We start from the raw sequence: 25,105 nt of genomic DNA on the forward strand, positions 1-25,105 counted from the left end.
ATAGACAAAACAGCATACATTTATTTGTTTTTAAGAGAGACGTATTTAGTTTTATATCCAACCAAAAATACTTGTATTTTGATTTATAACCAAGGTACTTCATGGAGTAACAACACTACTGCTAGTATTAAAAGGCACTGAAAAACAATGTGATAATCAAAAGATCCTGTCCTCTGCAATGCTTCCATGCATAATACTAATTGTATTTTTAAACACTATTATGGAAGGACTGTGACATGTTTGCAGATACATGACAGCATCTTGATGGCTTCTCAGTGTCCCGGTGCTTTAATGTTTGGGCAACATTACTGAAGACTGTGACATCAGCTGAAAAACAAATATCATGTTATATTATATAAAAACATACATTCAAACAAATCTGAGCTTTAAACTCACTTTATGTGCATTTATTGTGCTCTCCCAGTCCATCTGACAGATCTGCGGGATTGCTGTGAGTAGGATGCTGCTCGCTTTATTTGCGTTCTCTTTCATGGTTTTCAGAACATTGTCCACACACACCTGGAATAAACAATAATAATAATAATAATAATGTAGCTATGTTTGGTATATGCAGGTTTAAAAAATATGTAGGAAAAAATACAAATAGTGGCACATTGAAAGCATGGACCAGCAAGAAGTCATAAACTTTTAGGATATGACTGGCCAGAAGAAGAGCAATGCATTATGAACTTAAAATGATTGCATCTATTCTTAAAAAAAACAAAACCGAAACCGATATCAGACTGCTACGTCTCTGGGTTCACAGATAAGGTTGTCACGAGTCATGAATAACCTGTCACAAGTTCAAACTGAAACTGGAAGACATTCTACGCACAAGCAACAGATGACTATTGTCTCTAATTAATGCCAGACTTCGTCAAGAGTTACATTGTGTGTTCAAATTCTGCAGAGGACAATGAATCTACAGCCAACCTACTGAATCAAGACAGCAACCAGAAAAATCCATGTGATAAAGAAAGAAAACTGAACTACAGACAATATGTTATCACCAATGTTTGCCTTTAGAGGATCTGACTAATTTGTTGGCAGCAAAATGTGTGTGATTGTGTGTGCATGAGTCAGAGAGAGACTGAATCCGGGACAGAGACAGAAGGATGTGGTGAAGCAACTCGGAAACTCGGAAGTAGGATATGACTGGCCAGAAGAAGAGCAATGCATTATGAACTTAAAATGATTGCATCTATTCTTAAAAAAAACAAAACCGAAACCGATATCAGACTGCTACGTCTCTGGGTTCACAGATAAGGTTGTCACGAGGCATGAATAACCTGTCACAAGTTCAAACTGAAACTGGAAGACATTCTACGCACAAGCAACAGATGACTATTGTCTCTAATTAATGCCAGACTTCGTCAAGAGTTACATTGTGTGTTCAAATTCTGCAGAGGACAATGAATCTACAGCCAACCTACTGAATCAAGACAGCAACCAGAAAAATCCATGTGATAAAGAAAGAAAACTGAACTACAGACAATATGTTATCACCAATGTTTGCCTTTAGAGGATCTGACTAATTTGTTGGCAGCAAAATGTGTGTGATTGTGTGTGCATGAGTCAGAGAGAGACTGAATCCGGGACAGAGACAGAAGGATGTGGTGAAGCAACTCGGAAACTCGGAAGGAGGACTCTGAACTGCGAGGGGAAGCAAACACTGCAGCAAACTACCAGCCTAAAACACATATCCTAGAACAACCCGTCTACATCTAATAACATATAAACAACTTTGAACACATTTGCCTTTTATGATGTCCTTTCTCTGAAATGGCATCAAAAATATATAGTTTCAAAATGCCTACGGTCTGGATAGAATGAAAATGAAAAACCACTCTAATAACAAGAGGCTTTTATCTGGCAATAAGGCAATGGATTTCACAGGAAACTGCATACACACATCATTCCCATTTGTTGTCAAAGCGAACCAGGAACATTCACCATCCGTAATTCAGAAGTGCAAACCTCCAGCGAATCACCAGTTTAAAAAACAAACAAACATTTGTCCATCTGCTCTGATCAAATGTCTTGTGCCACACACATTCATCAGCACAGAGAAGCAGAGCAAAAGTGCAACCAAAACAACGGGATTTTGCAAGAACTTTTATTTTTGTAACTGGCTAGGAGCACAAAGGTTACTTAGAGGTCACATATCAGGTCATTTATTAATCAGGCCATATTATATATAGAAAAAATAAATCAATAAATGTAGGTTAAATGTGACAGGAATATAGTTTATCTTTAAGTTTAATATTAGCCATGCATTAGTTATTTTTTTCTCTTTTTGATTGAAAAAACTACTTTAATCATGATTACAAGATGGAAAAGAATGTTAATGCATGACCTGTGCATGAACTTCAAATCTCTATATCGTTCGAGCATGGGCACATTCTTGGTGAATAAAAATAGACTGCAGTTGAAACACTGTCCATTCACTCGTCTGATTGAGGAAATCTTACGCCTCGTCTTTCCCCGCACACACTGATGAGTGCCTCCTGCGCAGGGTTTGTTTGGTCTGTGTGGGAGTAACATCAGAAGCGTGCAGCTGTGCATGTACAGCGAAAAACGACTACTGGCATGAACTCAAGTGACTAACCAACCCTCTGCTGTTGTTCGGTCATTTTAGACCGGAATTCTTTTTTTTTTTTTTTTGGTGAAATTTTAATAATCGCTACTTCATCGGAATGGTACGAAACGAGCTATGTGACCACAAACAATAATAATAATACAAATCATGGACTTCGAAAACGCTAAATGGTCATTAGAAAAAATAGTCACACTTGTGTTGCTCACAGTCAAAAATACAGAGAATTCTTTGTGTGTACAATCTACAAATCATTCACGATGCAAAAAAAAAAAGTGCAGAGCAATGAAGGGGTGACACTCTAAAATATCAAGAGTGCAAAACACACACACACGTGAATAAAAATAGACTGCAGTTGAAACACTGTCCATTCACTCGTCTGATTGAGGAAATCTTACGCCTCGTCTTTCCCCGCACACACTGATGAGTGCCTCCTGCGCAGGGTTTGTTTGGTCTGTGTGGGAGTAACATCAGAAGCGTGCAGCTGTGCATGTACAGCGAAAAACGACTACTGGCATGAACTCAAGTGACTTTAACCCTCTGCTGTTGTTCGGTCATTTTAGACCGGAATTCTTTTTTTTTTTTTTTTGGTGAAATTTTAATAATCGCTACTTCATCGGAATGGTACGAAACGAGCTATGTGACCACAAACAATAATAATAATACAAATCATGGACTTCGAAAACGCTAAATGGTCATTAGAAAAAATAGTCACACTTGTGTTGCTCACAGTCAAAAATACAGAGAATTCTTTGTGTGTACAATCTACAAATCATTCACGATGCAAAAAAAAAAAGTGCAGAGCAATGAAGGGGTGACACTCTAAAATATCAAGAGTGCAAAACACACACACACAGGCTTGTTTTTGTGAAAATTGGGTTCATTCCATATGCGTAATGGTTTTTATACTGTACAGACCGTATATTCTATTGCCCTACACCAACCCTACCCCTAAACCTACCCCTCACAGGAGACTTTGTGCTATTTCAGATTTTCAATACACTCCATTCTGTGTGATTTATAAGCGTTTTGAAAAGTGGGGACGTGGGGTAATGTCCTGAAAAGTCACCTTCTCCTTGTAATACCTGTCATACCTTTGTCATTATACACATTTATGTCCTCATTTGTCACAAAAACACGCACACACTCTCTCGCACACTCGCGCACACTCGCACTCACACACACACACACACTCGCACACACTTACTCTCGCACTCGCACTCACACACACACACACACACACACACACACTCGCACACACTCACTTACAAACTCACTCACTCACACACACACTCACTCACTCACTCACTCACTCACACACTCACTCACACTCACACTCACACTCACTCACACTCACACTCACACTCACTCACACACACACACTTTTTTGAAAAGTGGGGACATCCCATAGGCGTAATGGTTTTTATACTGTACAGACCGTATATTCTATTGCCCTACACCAACCCTACCCCTAAACCTACCCCTCACAGGAGACTTTCTGCTATTTCAGATTTTCAATACACTCCATTCTGTGTGATTTATAAGCGTTTTGAAAAGTGGGGACATGGGGTAATGTCCTGAAAAGTCACCTTCTCCTTGTAATACCTATCATACCTTTGTCATTATACAAATTTATGTCCTCATTTGTTACAAAAACGCGCGCACACACACACACACACACACTATTATATACACACAAATTAACTGGTGTGGCTGTAACAAGAAGAAGACTCAAATAAGAGATTGAAATCAGATTGATTAACCTCTAATAAAGCATTCCTGTTCATTTTTGTTGAACTCTGATGTTATGTGTAATAAAATGTCTTTCTTTGGGTTCAGGTTTGACTGTAGTAAAATTAATGCAAAAACTGACACTTCAAATCAACATTTCAAACAAAAAAAGCTAAACCTTTACAAAAAGTTGTCTTTGAGAATGTCTAAATATAAAACACACACACACACACACACACACACTATTATAGACACACAAATGAACTGGTGTGGCTGTAACAAGAAGAAGACTCAAATAAGAGATTGAAATCAGATTGATTAACCTCTTATAAAGCATTCCTGTTCATTTTTGTTGAACTCTGATGTTATGCGTAATAAAATGTCTTTCTTTGGGTTCAGGTTTGACTGTAGTAAAATTAATGCAAAAACTGACACTTCAAATCAACATTTCAAACAAAAAAAGCTAAACCTTTACAAAAAGTTGTCTTTGAGAAGTCTAAATATAAATCCAAATCCACAACTTCAAAAAAAAAAGGATTTATGTCTAAAAACAACTAGAGATTTTATAAACCTTTTCTAAAGAGCTCTATAGGAATCTAGTGGCTAAACCACAGAATTTCAGATGCTTTGTTTCACTCCCACCAGATGAAACTAATCTGCCTTCAAAAATTTTATTTTAAAGGCATTGTCTCCATTTTAACATGAAATACTGCCATAATTTAAAAGTAATATAAAAATATTAGAAATATATATTTTTTATATTATTTTCAATGGGGGAAAAAAAAATCATAATTATTGCATAAATAACCTAACCCTAAACATTCAATCACAGCTGGAGCACCAACATGAACTTCAACATCTGCCCTGGCCAGACAAATCACCTTAAATATTATTAAAAAACAGTGCTGGGTAGATTACTTGCAAATTGTAGTCCGGTACTGATTACAGATTACACAACAATGATTTTAGTAAGTTACGTAATGCATCAAATTACACATTTTAGGTAATATAATCGAGCTACTTTTTGATTACTTCTAGATTACTTGTGACCTAACTCATTTATCACATTGCACATAAACAGGATAATATTACACCGTATTTATATATAAATATAAAGAGAAAGAAAATATATTCCATTCATTGTTCCATAAGTAACACAATTAGCTACTTTTTCATGGAGTAACGCAATATTGTAACTAGGGTTAGAAAATTTCCAGAAACATTCCAAAAAATCCTGGCAAGTTTCCAAAATTTACTGGAAATGTTCCCACCTTTTTGCAACCCTAACTGTAACACATTACTATATGGTTATGTAGGTAAACACACACAGACTGAGGTTTCTATGGGCTCACCGCCTCTTCATGCTCTTTCCAGCAGTCATAATCAGTTGCCATAGCAATACTAGCATAGCACAGCCCGGCCTCCTTGGCAAGAACCACCTCGGGGACTGTGGTCATGTTGATAACATCAGCGCCCCACTGTCTGAACATGAGGCTCTCTGCCCGAGAGGAGAAACGAGGGCCCTCTATGGTCACCATTGTCCCTCGGGGGTGACACTTCACACCGAGTCCCTGCGCAACCTCCAGGAGCACCTACAAGAGCAGGTAAGACAAAGGTGAACAGAGTAAGAATAAAGCAATGCGCCCCAAGAAGCCGTGGTTTACAGTGTGCCGAGCAACACACAAATGTCTGAACTTTGTAGCGTCATTTACAACAGCTTCGAACGCGGCTCAGCCAATCAGAATCAAGCACCGGAACTCTCCGCTTTATAATATGGGATATTGGATAGAGAGCTGGGAAGCGTCACTGACCTCTCTAGTCTTGCTGCAGAAAGGGTCAGCCATAGGGATGTGACACACACCTGTGGGGCTGGTGGGCTGCCCGTCATAAAACGTCTGAACACGCTTCGCTGTCCTTGAATTCAGCGAGGTGTGGGACATTTTGGCGTGGAAATTAAGAAGAAAAGGAAATATGAATATGCACCAAACTCAAGAAGCAAGTGTCACACAGCAGTCTGTACTCATGCCCTCAAGTTCAGGGTGGTTCTTAAAACCATACAGACAAATCTTCACTTCTGCAATGAATGAAGCGTCATCAATAATTCGTTGATAATAATCCAACAGCACCAAAAGCAGGATTTTGAGACCTATCCAAAGACCTATTATGGCAGCAGTATGTGTATACGCAAAGAAAATAATGTTCAAATTTTACACCCGCTGGTGTTAATCGACAGACGTATCTGTGGAAGCTTGTTTCCGCCACTCAATAAAAATAAAAAAGGTAATTGCATCAGAATTGTGAGATATAAACTTGCAATTTGTACTTTTACATAAGCTTGCAATTGTTAGTTATAAAGTCTGAATTTCGTGATGCGAAGTTGCAATTACTTTGTTTTTTATTTTAATTCAGTGACGGAAACAGGCTTCCATTGATACCTTCTCTCAAAGTTTTTCTGAGATTCAGCTAAAATATACTTTATGTTCCTCCATAAACATTTTTCTCTAGTAAAATTTGTATTATATGGATATGGAGATGCTACAGTTTTGCTCAAAATCAAATCTAATGTAGGGTTACTGTCTTCCATGAATATTAATGTTGATTATTATTATGATTATTATTAAAAAAGTAGCATGTCATTGAATGCCAAATAACAGATTTGAGTTGGACTGTTAGAATATCTTTATCATTAATTTCAAAGGGAGCACAAAAGCTGTGTGAAAAACAGCAAACAAGACACATTTTTAGTAATTTCCCATGTTCCCAGGGTCCTATGTTTCAAGGGCCCTATGTTCCTGGGGTCCTATCTTCCCCTCATTTATATTGCGCATGTAAACACATGACAAAGCATGCTATGTTCCTAAGGTTTGGATTAGGGTTCGAATAATATAGGAACATACTCATTTTATAACAATATTTGAAAGTGACAGAGTTGGAGAAAAAGAAACACATTCATAAATCCCGATCCACACTCTTTAACCGTTAATGCACATTGTTCGGCCACCGTCATAAGAGGACTCTGTAGGCATTGCAATGAACTGACTTTTCTTGAAACGAACTTCTTCCACAAGCAAGTTTCAGCTCGTCTCGTCGTGAAGCATTAGTTTAAATTCACCTTCAAATAAATGCCTTCAACAAAGGATATCTCATTGTCTGCTTCATACAATATTGTTGAGTAGCTCCGTATTTCCTCCAATCGTTAAACTGAACACTAACCGATCAATAAACTGGTCAATCAAAACGATGTCGCCAGGCTGGATGTCTTCTCTGAGAGAACCACATGCTGTGGTGACTAACAGATGAGTGCAGCCCGCTTCCTTCAAGGCCCAAATATTGGCCTGGTAATTCACATTGGTGGGCATTATGGTGTGTTGTCTCCCATGCCTTGCAGAAGGGGAAAAGTTCATGCAAAATAAATACAAAAACCAGCAGATATTTCAAGTGTAAGTCAAAACATTGCATACTGTATTGTACCCACCTTGCAAGAAGCACACAATCAACATTCTTTATTTTGCCCAAAATCAGAGCATCAGATGGCTTTTGAAAGAAAGGAGGACACGAGAATGAATAAATACACTTCTGGCTCTGCCTATCAGCTGTTAATATATTAAGGTGACCAAGCAAACCACGATTAGCATTTTTCAACTTCTCAGTTTAATTAAAGCAAATGCACATAATGTGACCCTGGAGCACAAAACCAGTCATAAGGGTCATTTTTTTAAGTTTTCCATTGATGTATGGTTTGTTATGATAGAACAATATTTGAAAATCTGGAATCTGAGGGTGCAAAACAATCTAAATATTGAGAAAATCATCTTTAAAGTTGTTCAAATGAAGTTCTTAGCAATGCATATTACTAATCAAACATTAAGTTTTGATATATTTACGGTAGGACATTTACTAAATATCTTCATGGAACATGATCTTTACTTAATATCCTAATGATTTTTGGCATAAAAGAGAAATGTATAATTGTGACCCATACAATGTATTGTTGGCTATTGCTACAAATATCCCCCAGCGACTTAACACTGCTTTTGTGCTGCAGGGTCACATATTAACTTCCAAATGTGCTGCAATAATCATGCATGCTAGAAAGTACAGCAGACACAATGCAGAGACACTCACCTTTCCAAATGGAGTGACTACATACCGTTCTGTCCTCCCCTCCAGAATATCCGGATCATCGAGACCAGATCCTCCAATTATTCCTATCTATGAGAACATGACAGATTACAGACGTCTCTGGATGAGGGATGGGCGTCTGCAGGGGGTCGATTCAATTCCAACATGTTCAACACTCACGAATATTAAGAGTGACGCGAAACAAGTAGGATGCACTTGACAGAATTATGTAGAATTGCACTTTTTTTTTTAGTTCTAAGTTTCAATCAGGGAGCTGTTAGAGAGTCACTTCATAGTGATTTCATTATTTCAACCAAAATATAGGATAGCTGTTTCGTATGTTTTAGTTTATATTTTACTGACAAACTGTCACAATGAAACGTCTTTGATACAAAGTGAAAAAACTGTAGAGAGTATCGTCTGCACAAAACAGTCTGCAATGTTACAATTGCGTTACAATTATGTCACAAATATAAAAATACAGCATATATCCTCCCGGGACCCCGACAGACTTCTGTCCTCTGTAGAGGACTTTATATTTTAGTGAATTCTCTGAGACCGCTGCTTTTCAGGAGGTTTGATCATAAACACTCCCTCTGCTTGCTCTTTAAATATGACTCATATTGACAGAATTATCAAATGTGGCACTCTTAGGGAAATATGACAATGTTTTGTAATTATAATTTAAATCCGACTAATTTTCTAAATAAATAAACATCTCAGAAAAATGTTAAATGGCTTTTTGTTACGAAACAGGGTGTAATTTTCATACATGTCTTCTGTAGAGGACTCCAGGACAAACAGCTGTTAATCAGGCATTTCAGGGAAACACAACTATACAATATTCCTATGAAATATGAGATATTCTTATGATAATGTTGCCACGTTATTCCTCCCATTATTACACTTCTTTTTTCATTATGGTTTGCACCAGGAACACATTAATATTCAAATTAGATGCAATGTATAGATACATTGTATAGAATCGGATGGGCATTTGCTAAATAGTATCAAATCATACTATTATATCTTTCATAACATAGTTGAGAATCATCTTTGTGCAGAGTTTGGTTAAAACAGCCTGAAACCTAAAAACGGATTGGTGAATGAAAAAACAATTTTTTTGCCTATGCATGCCTTTTCATGTCTATTTACTTTTTTTGAAATAACTCAACCCTCTACAAAGTGCATAGAATAAAATATCCTTTTTTATTTTTTTTAAATGTCTCTCTATTACTTTCTTATGCTCCAACCAATGTAATGACATAAAAACAACAACAGCATTCACAAAACTCTTTTTCTGCTCCTCAGGAGGACACGCCTAATTTCAGAAACCCATGCAACATTTGCTTAGTGGCGTGTTGACGTGAAAACACTGCAGTGTGCCACCTCCTCAACTATTTTCTTACATAAGCCATGTGTTCACCCGTGTGTTTCATGATCAGAATATTACATTTACCTTTACGTGACCGTTCGGATGGACATTTGCTAAATAGTATCAAATCATACTATTATATCTTTCATAACATAGCTGAGAATCATCTTTGTGCAGAGTTTGGTTAAAACAGCCTGAAACCTAAAAACTGATTGGTGAATGAAAAACCAATTTTTTTGCCTATGCATGCCTTTTCATGTCTATTTACTTTTTTGAAATAACTCAACCCTCTACAAAGTGCATAGAATAAAATATCCTTTTTTATTTTTTTTAAATGTCTCTCTATTACTCTCTTATGCTCCAACCAATGTAATGACATAAAAACAACAACAGCATTCACAAAACTCTTTTTCTGCTCCTCAGGAGGACACGCCTAATTTCAGAAACCCATGCAACATTTGCTTAGTGGCGTGTTGACGTGAAAACACTGCAGTGTGCCACCTCCTCAACTATTTTCTTACATAAGCCATGTGTTCACCCGTGTGTTTCATGATCAGAATATTACATTTACCTTTACGTGACCGTTCGATGCCATTTTCTTTCACGTGTAGAAATGTAACATCAGCTTCCTAGTTCTTTCTTGTTTGATGGCGCGGCGCAGAAGAAAGAAGCGCAGTAGCGCCACCTACTGTCCTCTAGCAGAGATCACATAAACCCGCCCTATACATGATAGATAGCACAGTAATCCATCTTTTCTAAGATACCCAGAAAGTACAACAACAGTCTGAAAGAATATGGTGCATGATTTAGCCCACTAAACACCATCATGACAACACACCTCAATAAAATCATGGAACTGGCATGAACTAAGAAACCAGGATTAATATAAATTATTTCTGTGATGCGCAGCTGTATTTTCAGCATCATTCCTCCAGTCTTCAGTGTCACATGATCTTCAGAAATCAGTATAATATGCTGATTTGCTGCTCGAGAAACATTTATTATAATTATTATCCTGTTTAAAACAGCAGAGTAGGATTTTTCAGGATTCTTTGATGAATTGAAAGTTCAGAAGAACAGCATTTATCTGAAATAGAAGTCTTTTGTAACATTATAAATGTCTTTATCATCACTTTTATCAATAGTTTGTACAGTATGCACTACTAAGAAAAAACCAAAGTAGGCCTATTTATTTTTGGCATCAATGTATTGATTAAATTTAATGTATTTTCTGAAATTGTTTTAGAAATCTGAGTTCATGAGTCATAAACCGTAATGGACAAAAAAAAAAAGAAAAAAGAATAATGAATGCCTGTGCATGAAACTGATTCCAGACTGTTTTAAGCAAACATACACAGAGAAATACAACATTCAGTAAATAAAGACACTTTCATGATCCTTTTTTATTTATTTGCGACAGGGACAGTAAACTTTGAAAATTAGTGACTGTTAACTTGCTTGCATAGGGGAGTCTGAAATTAATACATTTCCAAAATCACAAATGCAGATATATCCAAAAACTCCAAATCAAAATCTCATTTAAAACAAATCTCTTCTCCATTTATAAAACTTTGTCAGTCTTGATTTGCCACACATGTCTGGGGGCGATTCCCTGCATCCCCCACAGAACTACATTCAGTTCCAGCAGCTGACTCTTGCTCCCCGTCTAGCGGCTGAGTTTCTGTGGCACTGCTTGCTATTGTGACCGTGGAGTCAGCTGCACTGATATTCCTGGCTGAGGGTTCACTGGGGTCAGCAGCGTCACTGTCACTAGGAATTGTTATGAGAACTGGGCTGTTTTTGCCCACCGTCTCCTCACTACTATGTCTCCTGCTCTTCCTCTTGTGTTTCTTCTTCTTCTTCTTGTGATGATTCCGACTGTGATCCTCAGATCTGTCATCTATGCTTGGACTCCTACTTTTCCTCTTGAACTTCTTGTGCTTCTTGATTTTCTTTTTTGCACCATCCTCAACAGAATCTGTGAACAATTGACTAGAACTTTTCCTTGTGGGTTCCTCATGATGCTTCGTTTTGTATTTCTTTTTCCTGCCATGTTCATCGTGATGTGATGTCTGATGCGAGTTGGAGTTGATTCTAGATCGGCTGCTTGAGTGACTTCTGTCCTGACGGTTGGAAGAGTTGATTCTAGATCGGCTCTTCAAGCGACTTCTGTCCTGACGATTGGAAGAGTTGATTCTAGAATTGCTCCTCGAGCAACTTCTGTCCTGACGGTTGAAGGAGCTGGGCTTGATTCTAGATCGGCTGCTTGAGTGACTTCTGCCCTGACGGTTGGAAGAGTTGATTCTAGATCGGCTCTTCAAGCGACTTCTGTCCTGATGGTTGGAGGAGCTGGGCTTGATTCTAGATCGGCTGCTTGAGTGACTTCTGTCCTGACGGATGGAAGAGTCGATTCTAGATCGGCTCTTCGAGCGACTTCTGTCCTGACGGTTGGAAGAGTTGATTCTAGATCGGCTCTTCGAGCGACTTCTGTCCTGACGGTTGGAGGAGCTGGGCTTGATTCTAGATTGGCTGCTTGAGTGACTTCTGTCCTGACTGTCCCTGCTTTGCCTTCTACCATGTGATCGAGAACGAGAGCGATGTACACTTCTATAATAGCTGGTGTAGGATGAGCATGTCTCTGTATAACATCTCCTGCTGCTGTCTTTTTGACTGTAATGGCTATATGAATGCCAATATGACGAGGTGTGGCGGCTTGACTCTTTTTCTCGTCTCCGCTTATGCTTGCTCTCTTTAGACAATGGGTGTTTCCTGCCACGAGAGGAGGAGTGAGTCCTATTGCTGCATGAGGATCTTTCTCTAGATCCCGACAGCTCTCTCTCATGATGCCTTTTGCCACATTTATCTCTTCTTGAGCGAGTAGAGGTGTTCTCAGGCGAGCGAGAGCATCTCGTCGGCCTCCTCTGAGCGTCAGCGGGAGACAAATCAGACTCTGAAGTAAAACGATTGTGTTGGGGTGCTCGAGGGCTCTGCGGCTCGGCGTTCTGCTCTGAATCAGAGGAAAGCAGGACCAGTTCCGGTGTCCTTTCTGACACTGGCTTAACATGTCCGATAATCATGCAGTCTTCATCACTGCCAGAGGAATGCTCCTCTTCCACGGCAACAGTGCCAGGATTTCCCGCACGGTCCTGATGAGGCACGGCGGCGACAGACACTACTGCCTCCCCTACGCTACTATCAGAATCCGAGTCCCTCACATGGAAAGGTAACACCTGAGATGAGGAGTAGGATGGCCCTGGGGTCTCATCATCCCACGGCGCTTGGCTTAAGGTCACACTAGGAGTGGCATAATCCTGGGATCCTGACACTAAAGAATCGCTCTCGTCCTCAGAGATGGCGATCACAGAGGTTTCCGAACGGCTGCTCTCTCCGGAGGCCCGAGGCAAGTCGTAAACGGCGCGCTGGTCATATGCCTCCATGTTGAACGGGGACCGAGCAAAGCTAAGAAACTCGTGCAAGAAGTGCTCTGTATGGGTCAGCAGGAAGGGCCGGAGCTCATGCAGAACAGCCTGCTCGTCCAAGTTATGCCGAGTGATCAGAGTCATGATGATGTGCTGCACTATGTTGACAAGCGACCCGTGAGTACCGTACAGGACAGCCAGCTCTCGTCTCACCCAAGGCACAAGCCTGTGGAGACAAGCAGGATTTCTTCTGAAGAACTCTGCAGAAGTCTCCCTGCTACGGCCACCGTCCTGCACGTTCTGGACTCGCACGCCTCTCCTGTACAAGGCCCGTCTGAATTTAACCGCTTGTTGTTCGTGAAGACTCCGCAGGGACCTTCCCTCTCTCTCTCTCCTCTGTCTCTCCTCTGCCAACCTCCTTAACATGCTGTGGAGATCTCTGTTGTGCCGCTGAGGAACAGATCCTCTTAGGTCCTCGAATAAGACCCCGTGGTCAGGAGGAGACGACGTTCTCCTCGGCGCTAGCCTGCGCTCGCCGGTGAGCGTGGTGCGATACCTGAATCTCTGCCCTGCCATGTTGCCAAAAGAGCCGTTTTCAGTTGGTCGCAGGTCGAACCTCTGGTAGTTATCTTCGGACTTTATGGTGTGATAAATTGAATTAAACGGCTGCTTGCATAAAGGGCACTCCGCTTTGTTCTTCGACCACTCGCGGATGCAGCAGAAGCAGAACTTGTGCAGGCACACATCAAGGTACGATATGTTTTTGAAGTGATCCAGGCATATCGGGCATTTGGATTCTGGAGATGCTCCTTTTGATATAGTGTTTAACACAGCGCCCGATGGACGCTCCTTCATCTGCGGTGATGCCATGACCTAACGGGAGAAATGTTTGAATTATTAGGCTACTTGTTCTCAGCATTTGCTACATTTGTGTGTAAAATGATAAAGTGTTCAAGTTTGGATAACATTATAAATTAAACGAATAAGGGGAATGGCAGAAAGGTTACAGGTGACTCAACTGTCCCGATATGATGATAATAATAATAGTAATAAAAACGATAAGTATTCGGTACTATAGCATAATCTTTTATTATTATTTTTAAAAGTATTATTTTAACAAAACAGCTTCACTGTTTATTAATATTTGAAAAGCTTTTGTCCGCCAGATACAAGTAAATACGGTCATGTAAACACTATTTACGCGATCGAGTTTACTCATATTATTAATTTTGGTTACTTTATTTTAAGGTGTCCTTGTTACAGTGTAATTATTAGTGCTGGCAAACGATTAATCGCATCCAAAATACAAGTTTTTGAGTGTGTACTGTGTATATTTATTATGCATATATAAATACAAACACATGCATGTATATATTTAACAAAAACGTGTTATGTTTATATATTAAATATATTTATATATAGATGTACATGCAAATATTTTCAATATATATTCTGTATGTGTGTGTATTTATATAAACATAATAAATAAACAAAGCACACACTATTACAATATTATGTAAACAAAAACTTTTATTTTGAAAGCGATTAATCGCTTGACCGCACTAGTAATGATACATTTAAGTACTGAGTGATATTAATTAACTACATGTACTTACTAAACGGTTAGGGTTTGGCGTAGGGTTACTTGCATGTAATTATGCATAATTAATTGTGTGTAAAATAAAGTGTTACCTTAATTTTTCCTATTAGTAATAAACTACTTTTTAACAGAAACGTAGGAAAAAAAGAGAAAGAAAGCATCTCTTACTGTTCTATGTATTTGTTGAGACTTTGGGAGTAAGTTACTCAGATCCTCTGAACTCTGAGCTTAAGTATCCGGAACAAACAAAAGAACATTTATATACATAATAAGGCTTTACAGAATCCACCAATGCATGCTGAGCTGAATCTCATGTAACTTACTGCCTAACCAACCAGAGCCGCTTCAAAGACCAAGTCACGATATTTCACGATATTGCTCCGAATGCGAACATGTAACGCGTTTAATCACGACCCGAAACGACACGACTGCTCTCGATCGTGACGTCACAAAACAAGAACACTTCGGATCTGACGCGCTGGCAAACTTTCGGAACTTCCTGTTATTCACTTCAAAATAAAAGCCCTTCAACCATACCCCAGACAACAAGTGAATCAAATTTAAAGCGTTACTTATGTATCAGAGAAGCAGTTCCTTCTAGATATGGTTTATAATTTTAATTTCATAATTTTAAAATACTAAAACACAATTATGTTGATTAAAATAGCAACGCCGAAGCTGGAGGAGCATTTAATTATTCTAATATTCAAACAAGTAGAATTTAATAGTTCACTGCTGCTTTTTTTTTTTATATTTGTAATGTGTTTTAAAGAAGTCTCTTCTGCTCATCAGGGCTGCATTTATTTGATCAGGAATATAGAAAACAATATTATTGCAATTTAAAATAATGGTTTTCTATTTTAATGTTTTCCTGTGATCAAAGCTGAATTTTCTGCTTAATATTTTTTTGTTTTCTGGAACCTGTGATACTTTTTCAGGATTGTTTGATGAATAACGTTTAATTAAAAAAGAACAGCATTTATTATTTCTATTTTGAATAAATGCTTTTCTTTTTAACGTTTTATTCCTCAAAGAATCCTGAAAAAAGCATCACAGGTTCCAAAAAAAATATGAAGCAGCAAAACGGTTTCCAATATTAATAATAATCAGCATATTATACTGATTTCTGAAGATCATGTGACACTGAAGACTGGAGGAATGATGCTGAAAATACAGCTGCGCATCACAGACATACATTACATTAGAAAACCATTATTTCAAATTGCAATAATATTTCGTAATATTAGTGTTTTTTCTGTATTTTTGATCAAATAAATGCAGCCTTGATGAGCAGAAGAGACTTCTTTAAACACATTACAAGTCTTACTGATCCCAAACTTTTGAGCGGTAGTGTGTATATATATATATATATATAACTGTTAATCATAAAAACCTAATTTATGCAAAAGCATTATTACAGAACGTTAGCTATTACCCAGCTTGCACAGGTACATCTCTAAGAGCTCTTCAACATCTGCTGTGTAAAAACATCTGATAAACGTCAGTTCGAAAAAGCAGATTTACACACATTCTGAAACAACCAAACAATCTTCAAGACATATTGCAGATGTAAATGCAGACAATAAATAGATGTGATGTATCATGTGCTCTCACTCAGGTTAGTGAGCTACCCGAAACACAAACTATTACAAACAAATCATTCTTAAAACGTAACATGCTGTGCCATATAACAGTTATATCTATTAACGCTGAAACATTGTCACATCCCATTATGCAATGCTACATTTCACTTCAAAAATTGCTAGTAAATTTCACAAATAATTACAAAGAAGCAGCACACTGAATTAAAGAGGAAATTTTGAACTGATTGAAATAGTATTTTATTGTAAAAATGACTGACTGACAGTACTGGGTAAGAAAAAATAGTGATCTACACTACAAAGCTGTATTTTCACAACGATTGTTGCAAATAATGACTCTGTAGAGCCAGTATGTATAAAACATTTTAATTAATTACATTACAATACAAGAATACATAATACCTTAGAGTGTGGGCTCAAACATAGCCAGCACCAGGTAAATATGTGTATGTACACACACACACACACACACACACACAGAACAAAAAAGTACCTTTACAATATTATACAACATCTGAATGCATATTACTTGTTTCCTAAAAGGACATCTGTTCACAGGTCTCCAGCACAGAACCCTCCCTTTCTCAGTCTGCTCTTTCCGCAAGTTTTTCTCAAGCTAAAACACAAGCCGAGCGCGCCGTGAACACAGAACAAATAAAAGCAGGGGAGAGGAGGAGTGAGCAGAAAATATGGGTCACAAATCTATAGTCATATAAAGATAGAAATCTGATATTATTGGGAGGGGTTAGAAAAATAAAAGTCTATATCTAATAGAATTTATATGGCAGGAATATTTCTCTTTCTCTCTTCTAGTGCTTTTATACAACAAAGGTAAAAGGAATTTTTACATAGCTGTATATTTGTTTCTTGGTCACTCTGGTCTGTTTTTCTGTCTACTTTTCCTGCTGCATTGAATAAGTATTCTCAATCATACACACTGCAAAGCCCAGCAAACACAAAGTATCATTTGTGTCTTCCCGTTTTCTTTTGTGCCGAGTGTTGGAACACACATTTAAGATCCTTGGACGCATAGTTATATCTGTGCCTGTCTGCTGACATTCCCTCACTTTAGTGTTTTAAAGCTTTCAAAACCCCTGCAGCCACTGAATAGCCCCGTCTCTGCCACAAAGTATTTCTCTCATCACACTGGAAACTGGCTTTAGCTTGATTTCCCGTGTTTGGCATGTGACTTCTTTGATAATGCCAATGAAAGCTACGATCTGGCAGAGATTTGTTAGATTCTCTGAACTCTCAATCAAAGCATGTTAACGGGAGGTTCTGTGCAAGAGGTTGACTTCACTTGATCAGCACACACTGAAAAAGAGTAGTTTTGCTACAACAGTCAGGCATATCCATGACATAAATGTAAACTCTTCATAAAAATGTAGCTTTCAGGAAATATATATAAAATAAAACTCAAGAGAATACAACAATACTTAAAAATAAAACAAAGCTCCATCCTTTTTGGAAGCCCATTTCTGCCACAAAATAAAAAGATAGAGTTTTATCAAGCATAAAATAATATACAAAAACTCGCAATTCTGTGAAGAAATGTCATTATTGTGAGACAAACTCACAATTACAAAAAAAAATAAAAAATCTGAATTGTGAAATAAAAAGACTCTTATTATACTAAAAAAAAATTGCAAGATGTAAACTCTGAATTCAGTTTTCACTGACAATTGTGAGAAAAACGTTATACCCATCGAGAAACAAAATCCAAATTGTGAAATAAAAAGTCACATTGACCTTTTTTTTTTTTTTTGTCTGTGGCAGAAATGGGCTTCCATACTCCTTTGAGTGTTTGCAGAGAATGGAGAGATAAAAAAAAAAAAGTTGGTCACAATATGCACCATAATTGTGAAACAGTGCTGCTTTCTAATACAACACCGCACACCTTTGCAAACACAAGAATCATATTGCTGTCTCTTTGCTTTTATGGGCAGAGGATCAGATACTTTGATCACCTTAAGCACGCTTTAACACTAAGACACAGGAACAACCGTTGGGAGACGGTGGGGAGGACTCGAGCTGCCATTAATGATTGAATCCAATGCTCTTCTCCCAAGGTCTTCCACTTCATTGTTTGAAACACAAAGCACATCTTAGGCATAAGGATAACAAAAAGACAGCTGTTATGAAGATTAAATTGATTAGGTGAGACGAGCTGCCACAAGAGAAGATGACCAGTGTTGCATGTGTGGAGGATGCTGCATGGCGGAATGGAAAGCACGTTTGTGAGGAATTATGTCCTTTATGTCAAAAGGACATAGGACGAGTCTATTCTGAGGATGCTGGCAGGTTGTGCTTTTGTGCTGGTTTGGAGGGATGAATCAAAGGAACAGGGATACGACAAGTCAAGGCACAGCATGACAGTCAGGACAAACGCCAGAGCTCTCCCAAACATTAGCCTGGCCTCATTTTCTGTTATTCTCATATGTGACCCTGGAGCACAAAACCAGTCATAAGGGTCAATTTTTCGAAATTGAGGTTTATGCATCATATGAAAGCTGGATAAATAATCTTTCCATTGATGTATGGTTTGTTAGGATAGCACAATATTTGAAAATCTGGAATCTGAGGGTGCAAAAAAATCTAAATATTGAGAAAATCATCTTTAAAGTTGTTCAAATGAAGTTCTTAGCAATGCATATTACTAATCAAACATTAAGTTTTGATATATTTACGGTAGGAGATTTACTAAATATCTTCATGGAACATGATCTTTACTTAATATCCTAATGATTTTTGGCATAAAAGAGAAATGTATAATTGTGACCCATACAATGTATTGTTGGCTATTGCTACAAATATCCCCCAGCGACTCAACACTGCTTTTGTGCTGCAGGGTCACATTAAGCACATTGTCTTTTAATCAAGGACCATTTAGGAAAATATAATACAAAAGCTACTACAGAAAATACACTTGTTAAAATCAAATATATATATATATATATATATTTCTGTTTCTTTGTATTTTGGTCTGGGACTGTCTGTGAAGAGCTGGAATTCCCAGCACTTTCTTCTTTCATACACGGAATATTGCACACTGCACTGCATATATACTGCTGAAGAATAAAGCCTTCAAAAATTATTGCAAGTAAGTTACGGGGAAATACACAGGACTAAAAGCATCAGTATAATTTTCCGACAGTACCGGCACCTCGACAGAGCTTGTTCCACCCCTACACCTTCACATGCACGGTCGGTCATGCAGTTTTAACTTGTCTGTTTGAGTGCTGGCCATACTTACACACAACTGAAACAAAACAGCTCTGTTCATCTTCTCAGGTCTTCTCAGGTTCAGTGCATTAAGTTTATTGCTACATCATTTACTACTGCTTTAGTAGTTTTAGATGAAGACTTCTACACTGATGCATTTGCACACCACTCCTGTTTGTGCTTTAAGTATGAATCATCTTTTCGCAAAGAAGTATCCAATTAATGAATCTTCACGGTCAGTTTAACTACGTGAGATGAATGCTGAAATAGAATCCACTGATTCCTGGAAGTGCCCTGAAGTTTTGTCCTTTTGCTCCCGTTCCATTAGTCTATTATGGAGTCTGTTAGTGTGCATTATGCTACGACTTGCACTTTCAGGAACCACACAGGAATCCTATTCAAACCTATAATGCAAAATGAACTGACACACAAGCAAGCTCTATGCACAAACCTAGTGAGCTGCCTAGATAGCATTTCGGGTACTATAGACTTACTCCCCACTTTTTTTGGCTGCGTTTACATTAATGCGCTGATCTGATCTTTTGATCAAATCCGTTTTTGTCCCTTCTGTTTTTAATCATATAAGACACGACTCTAATATGTGCGTTTACATTCATTCCGGTCCAAACTAGAATAATTCCACAGGAATAATTATCACTTTGTTGCTGAAAAATGCAATTTAGAGTTCAGTAAAGAACCTATTTTATTCATAAAAATCATGAGACGGGCTTCCATGCTCCTGAATGTTTCCTTATCTATTACCCTAATCTAAAGATTTCGCCTCAATGAAAGCAGCTGTGATTTGTGCGAGTGCATACAGGCTTTTGTGCTTCATAATACGACCATGAGACTAGTTATCTTGTGGTTAAATATATACATGAATCATATATACATGTTTAGACGTACAGTAGGTCAGATTTCCAGATATGGGATATGTATCTGATTTAACACCATATTTGGAAGGTGTTGGGGAAAGTAACTAATTGCGTTACTTCGTTACGGTTTATGGAAAGTAATGCATACGTTACTTTCGCTTCTATATTTGTTTTTAATAGCAAAAAACCCAGAGGTTATATTTTTGGCAGCTGTAAAGGGCCGTTCACACTGAAAGTGAAATGATTAAGCCTCAGGCTGAAGGAAGAGTCTCTGTCTCTGCACTCGATTTCTCTCAACATGAGGACAGGAGAGCTGTCCGTCAATACGTGGGGAAACTAAGTAACTTGCATTACTCATTTGAAAAAGTAACTCTTGTAAATTTAAAAGTAATGCGTTACTTTGTGTGAAAAAATGGATCTTGGGCAGATTTTTGTGTTTACACATGTGCACCGATTTACAATCGAAGTCAGATGTTAGTCATTAAAAAAATCTGATTTTGTGCAAGTGTAAACGCAGCCAAAAATACACAGTAAAATCACATAAGCAAGCCTATTCCCTTTCAGTTAAGATGCTGCCTTAGAACGGTTCATGTAGATGACTAGGTTTTGGAACAGAGCTACACTTTCTCACTCATACACAGCAGAAGAGACAAGTTAAAACTGCATTACCACATGTTCTTTCTAAACCACATATTGCTTGTCTGTGTGTATTTGTGGGGTTGGGGAGGGTTTGATATAAAGCGTTGCAAGGGTTGAGAGTTTTCCGAGGAGTGTAAATCAGCCAGGTGCTTCCTGCCAGCTGTGATGGCTGATGTGTGTGTGTAGGTGACACACTGCTGCGGTCTAGCAGATGTGAGCCTGTAATCTGCAGGAATGTGAACGGTGGCCTCCATCGCTGGAGCTGCTCTGCAGGCTGTAGTGGTCTTCACCATCGCTCACACTGTCCACGCTATCACCCTCACCTGCTGTGAACTCCATCCCCTCTATGTCAACATCCACTTCTGTAGACACACAGAAATTAAAACTCATTAGCAGTGATGTGTACCCAATGATCTCACGAATAAAGGAATATTCAGTGTTATGATGATAAACCTGATTTATAAAGCGGAGAGTTCCGGTGCTTGGCTCTGATTGGCTGTACGCGTGGCAATATTTATACACAGCCAAGCCCAACAACAAAAATGGCGATTGCATGAAGAATAAACATCGTTTGAATGTATTCATCCGTTAATATAGCAATGTCACTGTACTGCATTTACCTATTGTTGTGGGGTTTTCTGGAAATGGAAGATGATTTAGTTTTCTTTCTGGAGAAGTCGCTATCGTGCGGCAGAAGCGATGCGTAACCGTGTTCAGCTTCTAGAGAGAAAGCCAACAAACCAGCATTAAATACAGACCTGTGCGACTCACTCAACGCAAATGGGAATGTTAGAAAGTTAGGCACTTGATATGTTTTCATATCTGACCAATTATGCTTCTATCAGCTTACTGTAAAGCAGTCCCATTTGAACAGAGGCTGGGACGAATGGCACTCACGTAAACCAGATATCTCTGATTATTGAATAATTATAGACTCAATAACTGATGCCATCGTCCTTTTGGGCTTGGATTAAATGCACTTGTTCAGCCGGCAGGTTTAGAAGGGACATTAGACCAGTGCAACAACAATATATAAATATTACAAAGACTATTTTTGGGGTTGACCACACAAACATCATTAGGCTATACCTCTGTCTCTTCTTTCCAAATACTCTGCTGCCTCAAGAAGAAGTAGAAGAGAATTAAGTTCCATCCTGATGTATTTACAGAAATAAAAATAATACCAAAAAACCGTATTGTGCACTGTTTAACAAATGGTGTAAAACAAAACAAAACAAAACAAAAAAAGCGACGACGCTCGATGTGATTAAGTTCCATCCTGATGTATTTACAGAAATAAAAATAATACCAAAAAACCGTATTGTGCACTGTTTAACAAATGGTGTAAAACAAAACAAAACAAAACAAAACAAAAAAAGCGACGACGCTCGATGTGAGCAGCTGTATTCTGAGTCGTGGAGACTCTCGACAGGACTGAATGCAGACTGCACGTAAACTAAAATCTGGAGCGCGAGCGATGGCTTCTTCGTCCAATCACACAACAGAAAAAAGTATGAAAGGCGGAACCAAGAAACATTTGTATCCAATCAAAGACTTCAAAGAGAAGTTCACAGGAAAGATGTTGACACATTGCGAAATGTCACATGATTGGTTAGTCAGTGATAGTAACAATGTTGCAGCCTTGCCCTAGCAACAGTACGTGTGACTCAACCCCTAAATCGCTCATTGGTCTGTCGAACACTATACGAGCTGCTGATTGGACGACGGAAATGCTGGGCGTGTCTTCTTGTAACCTCGTTCGTGGAACTGTGCTGGCGGCGACAAAGTTGCGTCTCTGGAAGAAGTCAGCGAGAGGAAGTGTTCTTGAGAGTCAGGTTTCTGATCGTTTACTGAGCTGCAATCACATTCAGATGCTCCTGCATCTCACTTATTGACGTTTAAAAAGTTAGGTGTTAATTAGTTCGTATTTATCATTAAATGGCTCGAGCGAAGTGTGCTGCTGATAGAGAAGGCGTCCAGGGCGCGGTCGGCATCCTTCTGCACTTGTTTTCAAAGTAGCTGCTTTTTAGAGCTTCAAAACAAGAATTGAACAAATTATTTAAATACGTTTTACTGATTTTGTAAGTGTAAAAAAATTACATTTTGCGTGCATATTTATATTGAAAAAAAGCACAAAAAAATCCAAATGATTTGAAATAGCTGGAAATGTAATAGCTATAATGTAATTCCATGACAGGTATACATTTGATAAAAACCCGTTGCTGCAAAATGATGGCTATCACTTGTCATTCTTGATTTCTTTTTTATTGCAAGAACTTGTTGTTCTTCTAAACAATTCAGCAGAATGTGAAAAACAAGTGTTCAAAAACAAATGTTTAAATTTGCACGTTACAAAAAAATCTATTTCTCAAGATTAAGTATGTTAACTTAATTCTTTTTCCAGTTTTTGACTTTTTTTCATTAAAAGATCAGTTAAATTTAAAAAAGAATTTAAATGATTTAAAATGGGTTTGTCTGATTTTGTAATTTTATATTGAAATTTTTTTTTTATTTTTTATTATTTGCAAAAGCTGGAAATGTAATAGCTGTAATGTAATTCCATGACAGATATTATAAAACCTTTTGCTCGGTGTTCTTCTTAACAATTCAGCAGAAGTGTTCAAAACCAAATGTTTAAGTTTGCACGTCACAAAAAAAAAAATCACTTTCTCAAGGTTGTTAACATAAGTCAGCAGAAGAAGCATGTTAACTTATTATTACTATTTTCATTAAAAGATCAGTTCACCCAAAAATGAAAGTTCTGTCCATTAAGCTCAGCAAGAGCTTCAGTGATTAAAGATTTTTAAAAGAGCTCTACTAGTAAAATGTCACCTTCTGTGATTCTCAGTGAATGGAATGACGTGAAGTTGAACATATAATGACAGATTTTTCATTTTGGTTTAACCGGCCTACTCCTTCTAACAATATATATCGTTAGGATAGAAAGAGCTGGGGTGTTATCATCATCATAAATCAGAGAAAAGGGATAGTAAACGTAACTTTTTTAGACTGGGAACTGAGAGAGGGGAAAGAAGTCAGAGGGAAACAACAAGAAGAAGGAGACAGAAAGCAGAAATCGCTGACCTCCGCTCACTCTATGCACAAAAACAAACACAGCTGTTTCTGATTGGTATCTCCACTGCTGACCTACATTCTGCTTCAGACTCAGACTCAGCAGAGGAGAGATGGAGAGAACACGGGGGGTCAGAGAAAAGGGATAGTAAACGTAACTTTTTTAGACTGGGAACTGAGAGAGGGGAAAGAAGTAAGAGGAAACAACAAGAAGAAGGAGACAGAAAGCAGAAATCGCTGACCTCCGCTCACTCTATGCACAAAAACAAACACAGCTGTTTCTGATTGGTATCTCCACTGCTGACCTACATTCTGCTTCAGACTCAGACTCAGCAGAGGAGAGATGGAGAGAACACGGGGGAAGAAAGAGGAGCTGAAGAGGAGGTGCAGGAAAACATCAGATATGAGAAGTATTTGTCTGATTTTTTAAATGAAAAATGATCTTAATACAACTTTATGTGATTTACTGTGAATTTAGAAAGCAAACAAATGAATGCACATAATTGTAGTAATTTAAGATCGGATCTCAGTCCAGCTCAAGAGGTCAAGTTTGGCTGGTTAATATGGGTAGTTAGATACGATACTCCACCAAGTATTACAGTTCATGCTAGTTGAGAACATTTATACGGCCCTGCATGGTGCCCAAATCACCATATGGTTAATCCGGCCCTGCGTTTTTATCTGAACAGCCTCCGTTCCAGTGAATGGGATCACAAAATAAAAAAAATAATTAAAAAAGATGTTTTCCTCATCGGGACCAAAAACAATTGTCCCCACAAGGTCAAAATGGGGACATTTGGTCCTCATAATGTACAGAATACAAAGTACACACACACACACACACACACGTCTG

At 38.2% G+C, this 25,105-nt stretch overlaps 2 protein-coding genes and 1 long non-coding RNA gene across 5 annotated transcripts; all 3 read right to left on the reverse strand.

The window, feature by feature from the left end:
• Positions 1–25,105, reverse strand: LOC107598260 (uncharacterized). The gene is made up of 3 exons (XR_001610541.1): positions 25,095–25,105; positions 15,988–15,993; positions 1–181 (listed from the first exon to the last, which is right to left on the reverse strand). It is a non-coding gene; the product is annotated as an uncharacterized lncRNA (long non-coding RNA).
• Positions 225–10,501, reverse strand: LOC107598256 (S-methyl-5'-thioadenosine phosphorylase). The gene is made up of 8 exons (XM_016289540.1): positions 10,396–10,501; positions 8,453–8,539; positions 7,803–7,861; positions 7,541–7,708; positions 6,139–6,241; positions 5,680–5,919; positions 397–519; positions 225–327 (listed from the first exon to the last, which is right to left on the reverse strand). Exons 1-8 carry the CDS (start codon positions 10,417–10,419, stop codon positions 289–291), a joined length of 843 nt encoding a protein of 280 aa, XP_016145026.1. The 5' UTR covers positions 10,420–10,501; the 3' UTR covers positions 225–288.
• LOC107598250 (E3 ubiquitin-protein ligase Topors-like) lies at positions 11,141–15,292 on the reverse strand. 3 transcript variants are annotated; one of them, XM_016289532.1, is made up of 4 exons: positions 15,167–15,292; positions 15,012–15,070; positions 12,107–14,116; positions 11,141–12,049 (listed from the first exon to the last, which is right to left on the reverse strand). In XM_016289532.1, the coding sequence occupies exons 3-4, from the start codon at positions 14,111–14,113 to the stop codon at positions 11,399–11,401; spliced, it is 2,658 nt and encodes an 885-aa protein (XP_016145018.1). In that variant the 5' UTR covers positions 14,114–14,116; positions 15,012–15,070; positions 15,167–15,292; the 3' UTR covers positions 11,141–11,398. The 3 variants fall into 3 exon arrangements, with proteins under 3 accessions (XP_016145018.1, XP_016145016.1, XP_016145017.1); XM_016289530.1 differs by having other exon boundaries at positions 11,141–14,116; XM_016289531.1 differs by lacking the exon at positions 15,012–15,070 and having other exon boundaries at positions 11,141–14,116.

This window comes from Sinocyclocheilus grahami, unplaced genomic scaffold (assembly GCF_001515645.1).
Source record: "Sinocyclocheilus grahami isolate Dianchi unplaced genomic scaffold, SAMN03320097.WGS_v1.1 scaffold249.1, whole genome shotgun sequence".
NCBI classification, from domain to species: Eukaryota; Metazoa; Chordata; class Actinopteri; order Cypriniformes; family Cyprinidae; genus Sinocyclocheilus; species Sinocyclocheilus grahami.

Excerpts from the sequence above, each read along its gene's own strand:
- LOC107598256 (XM_016289540.1), bottom strand. The coding sequence starts at position 10,419 with ATGGCATCGAACGGTCACGTAAAG. Across the intron at positions 5,920-6,138 it reads TCTGCAGCAAGACTAGAGAG|GTGCTCCTGGAGGTTGCGCA; the intron begins GTCAGTGACGCT and ends CTGCTCTTGTAG. Across the intron at positions 520-5,679 it reads GGAAAGAGCATGAAGAGGCG|GTGTGTGTGGACAATGTTCT; the intron begins GTGAGCCCATAG and ends TGTTTATTCCAG.
- LOC107598250 (XM_016289531.1), bottom strand. The coding sequence starts at position 14,113 with ATGGCATCACCGCAGATGAAGGAGCGTCCATCGGGCGCTGTGTTAAAC.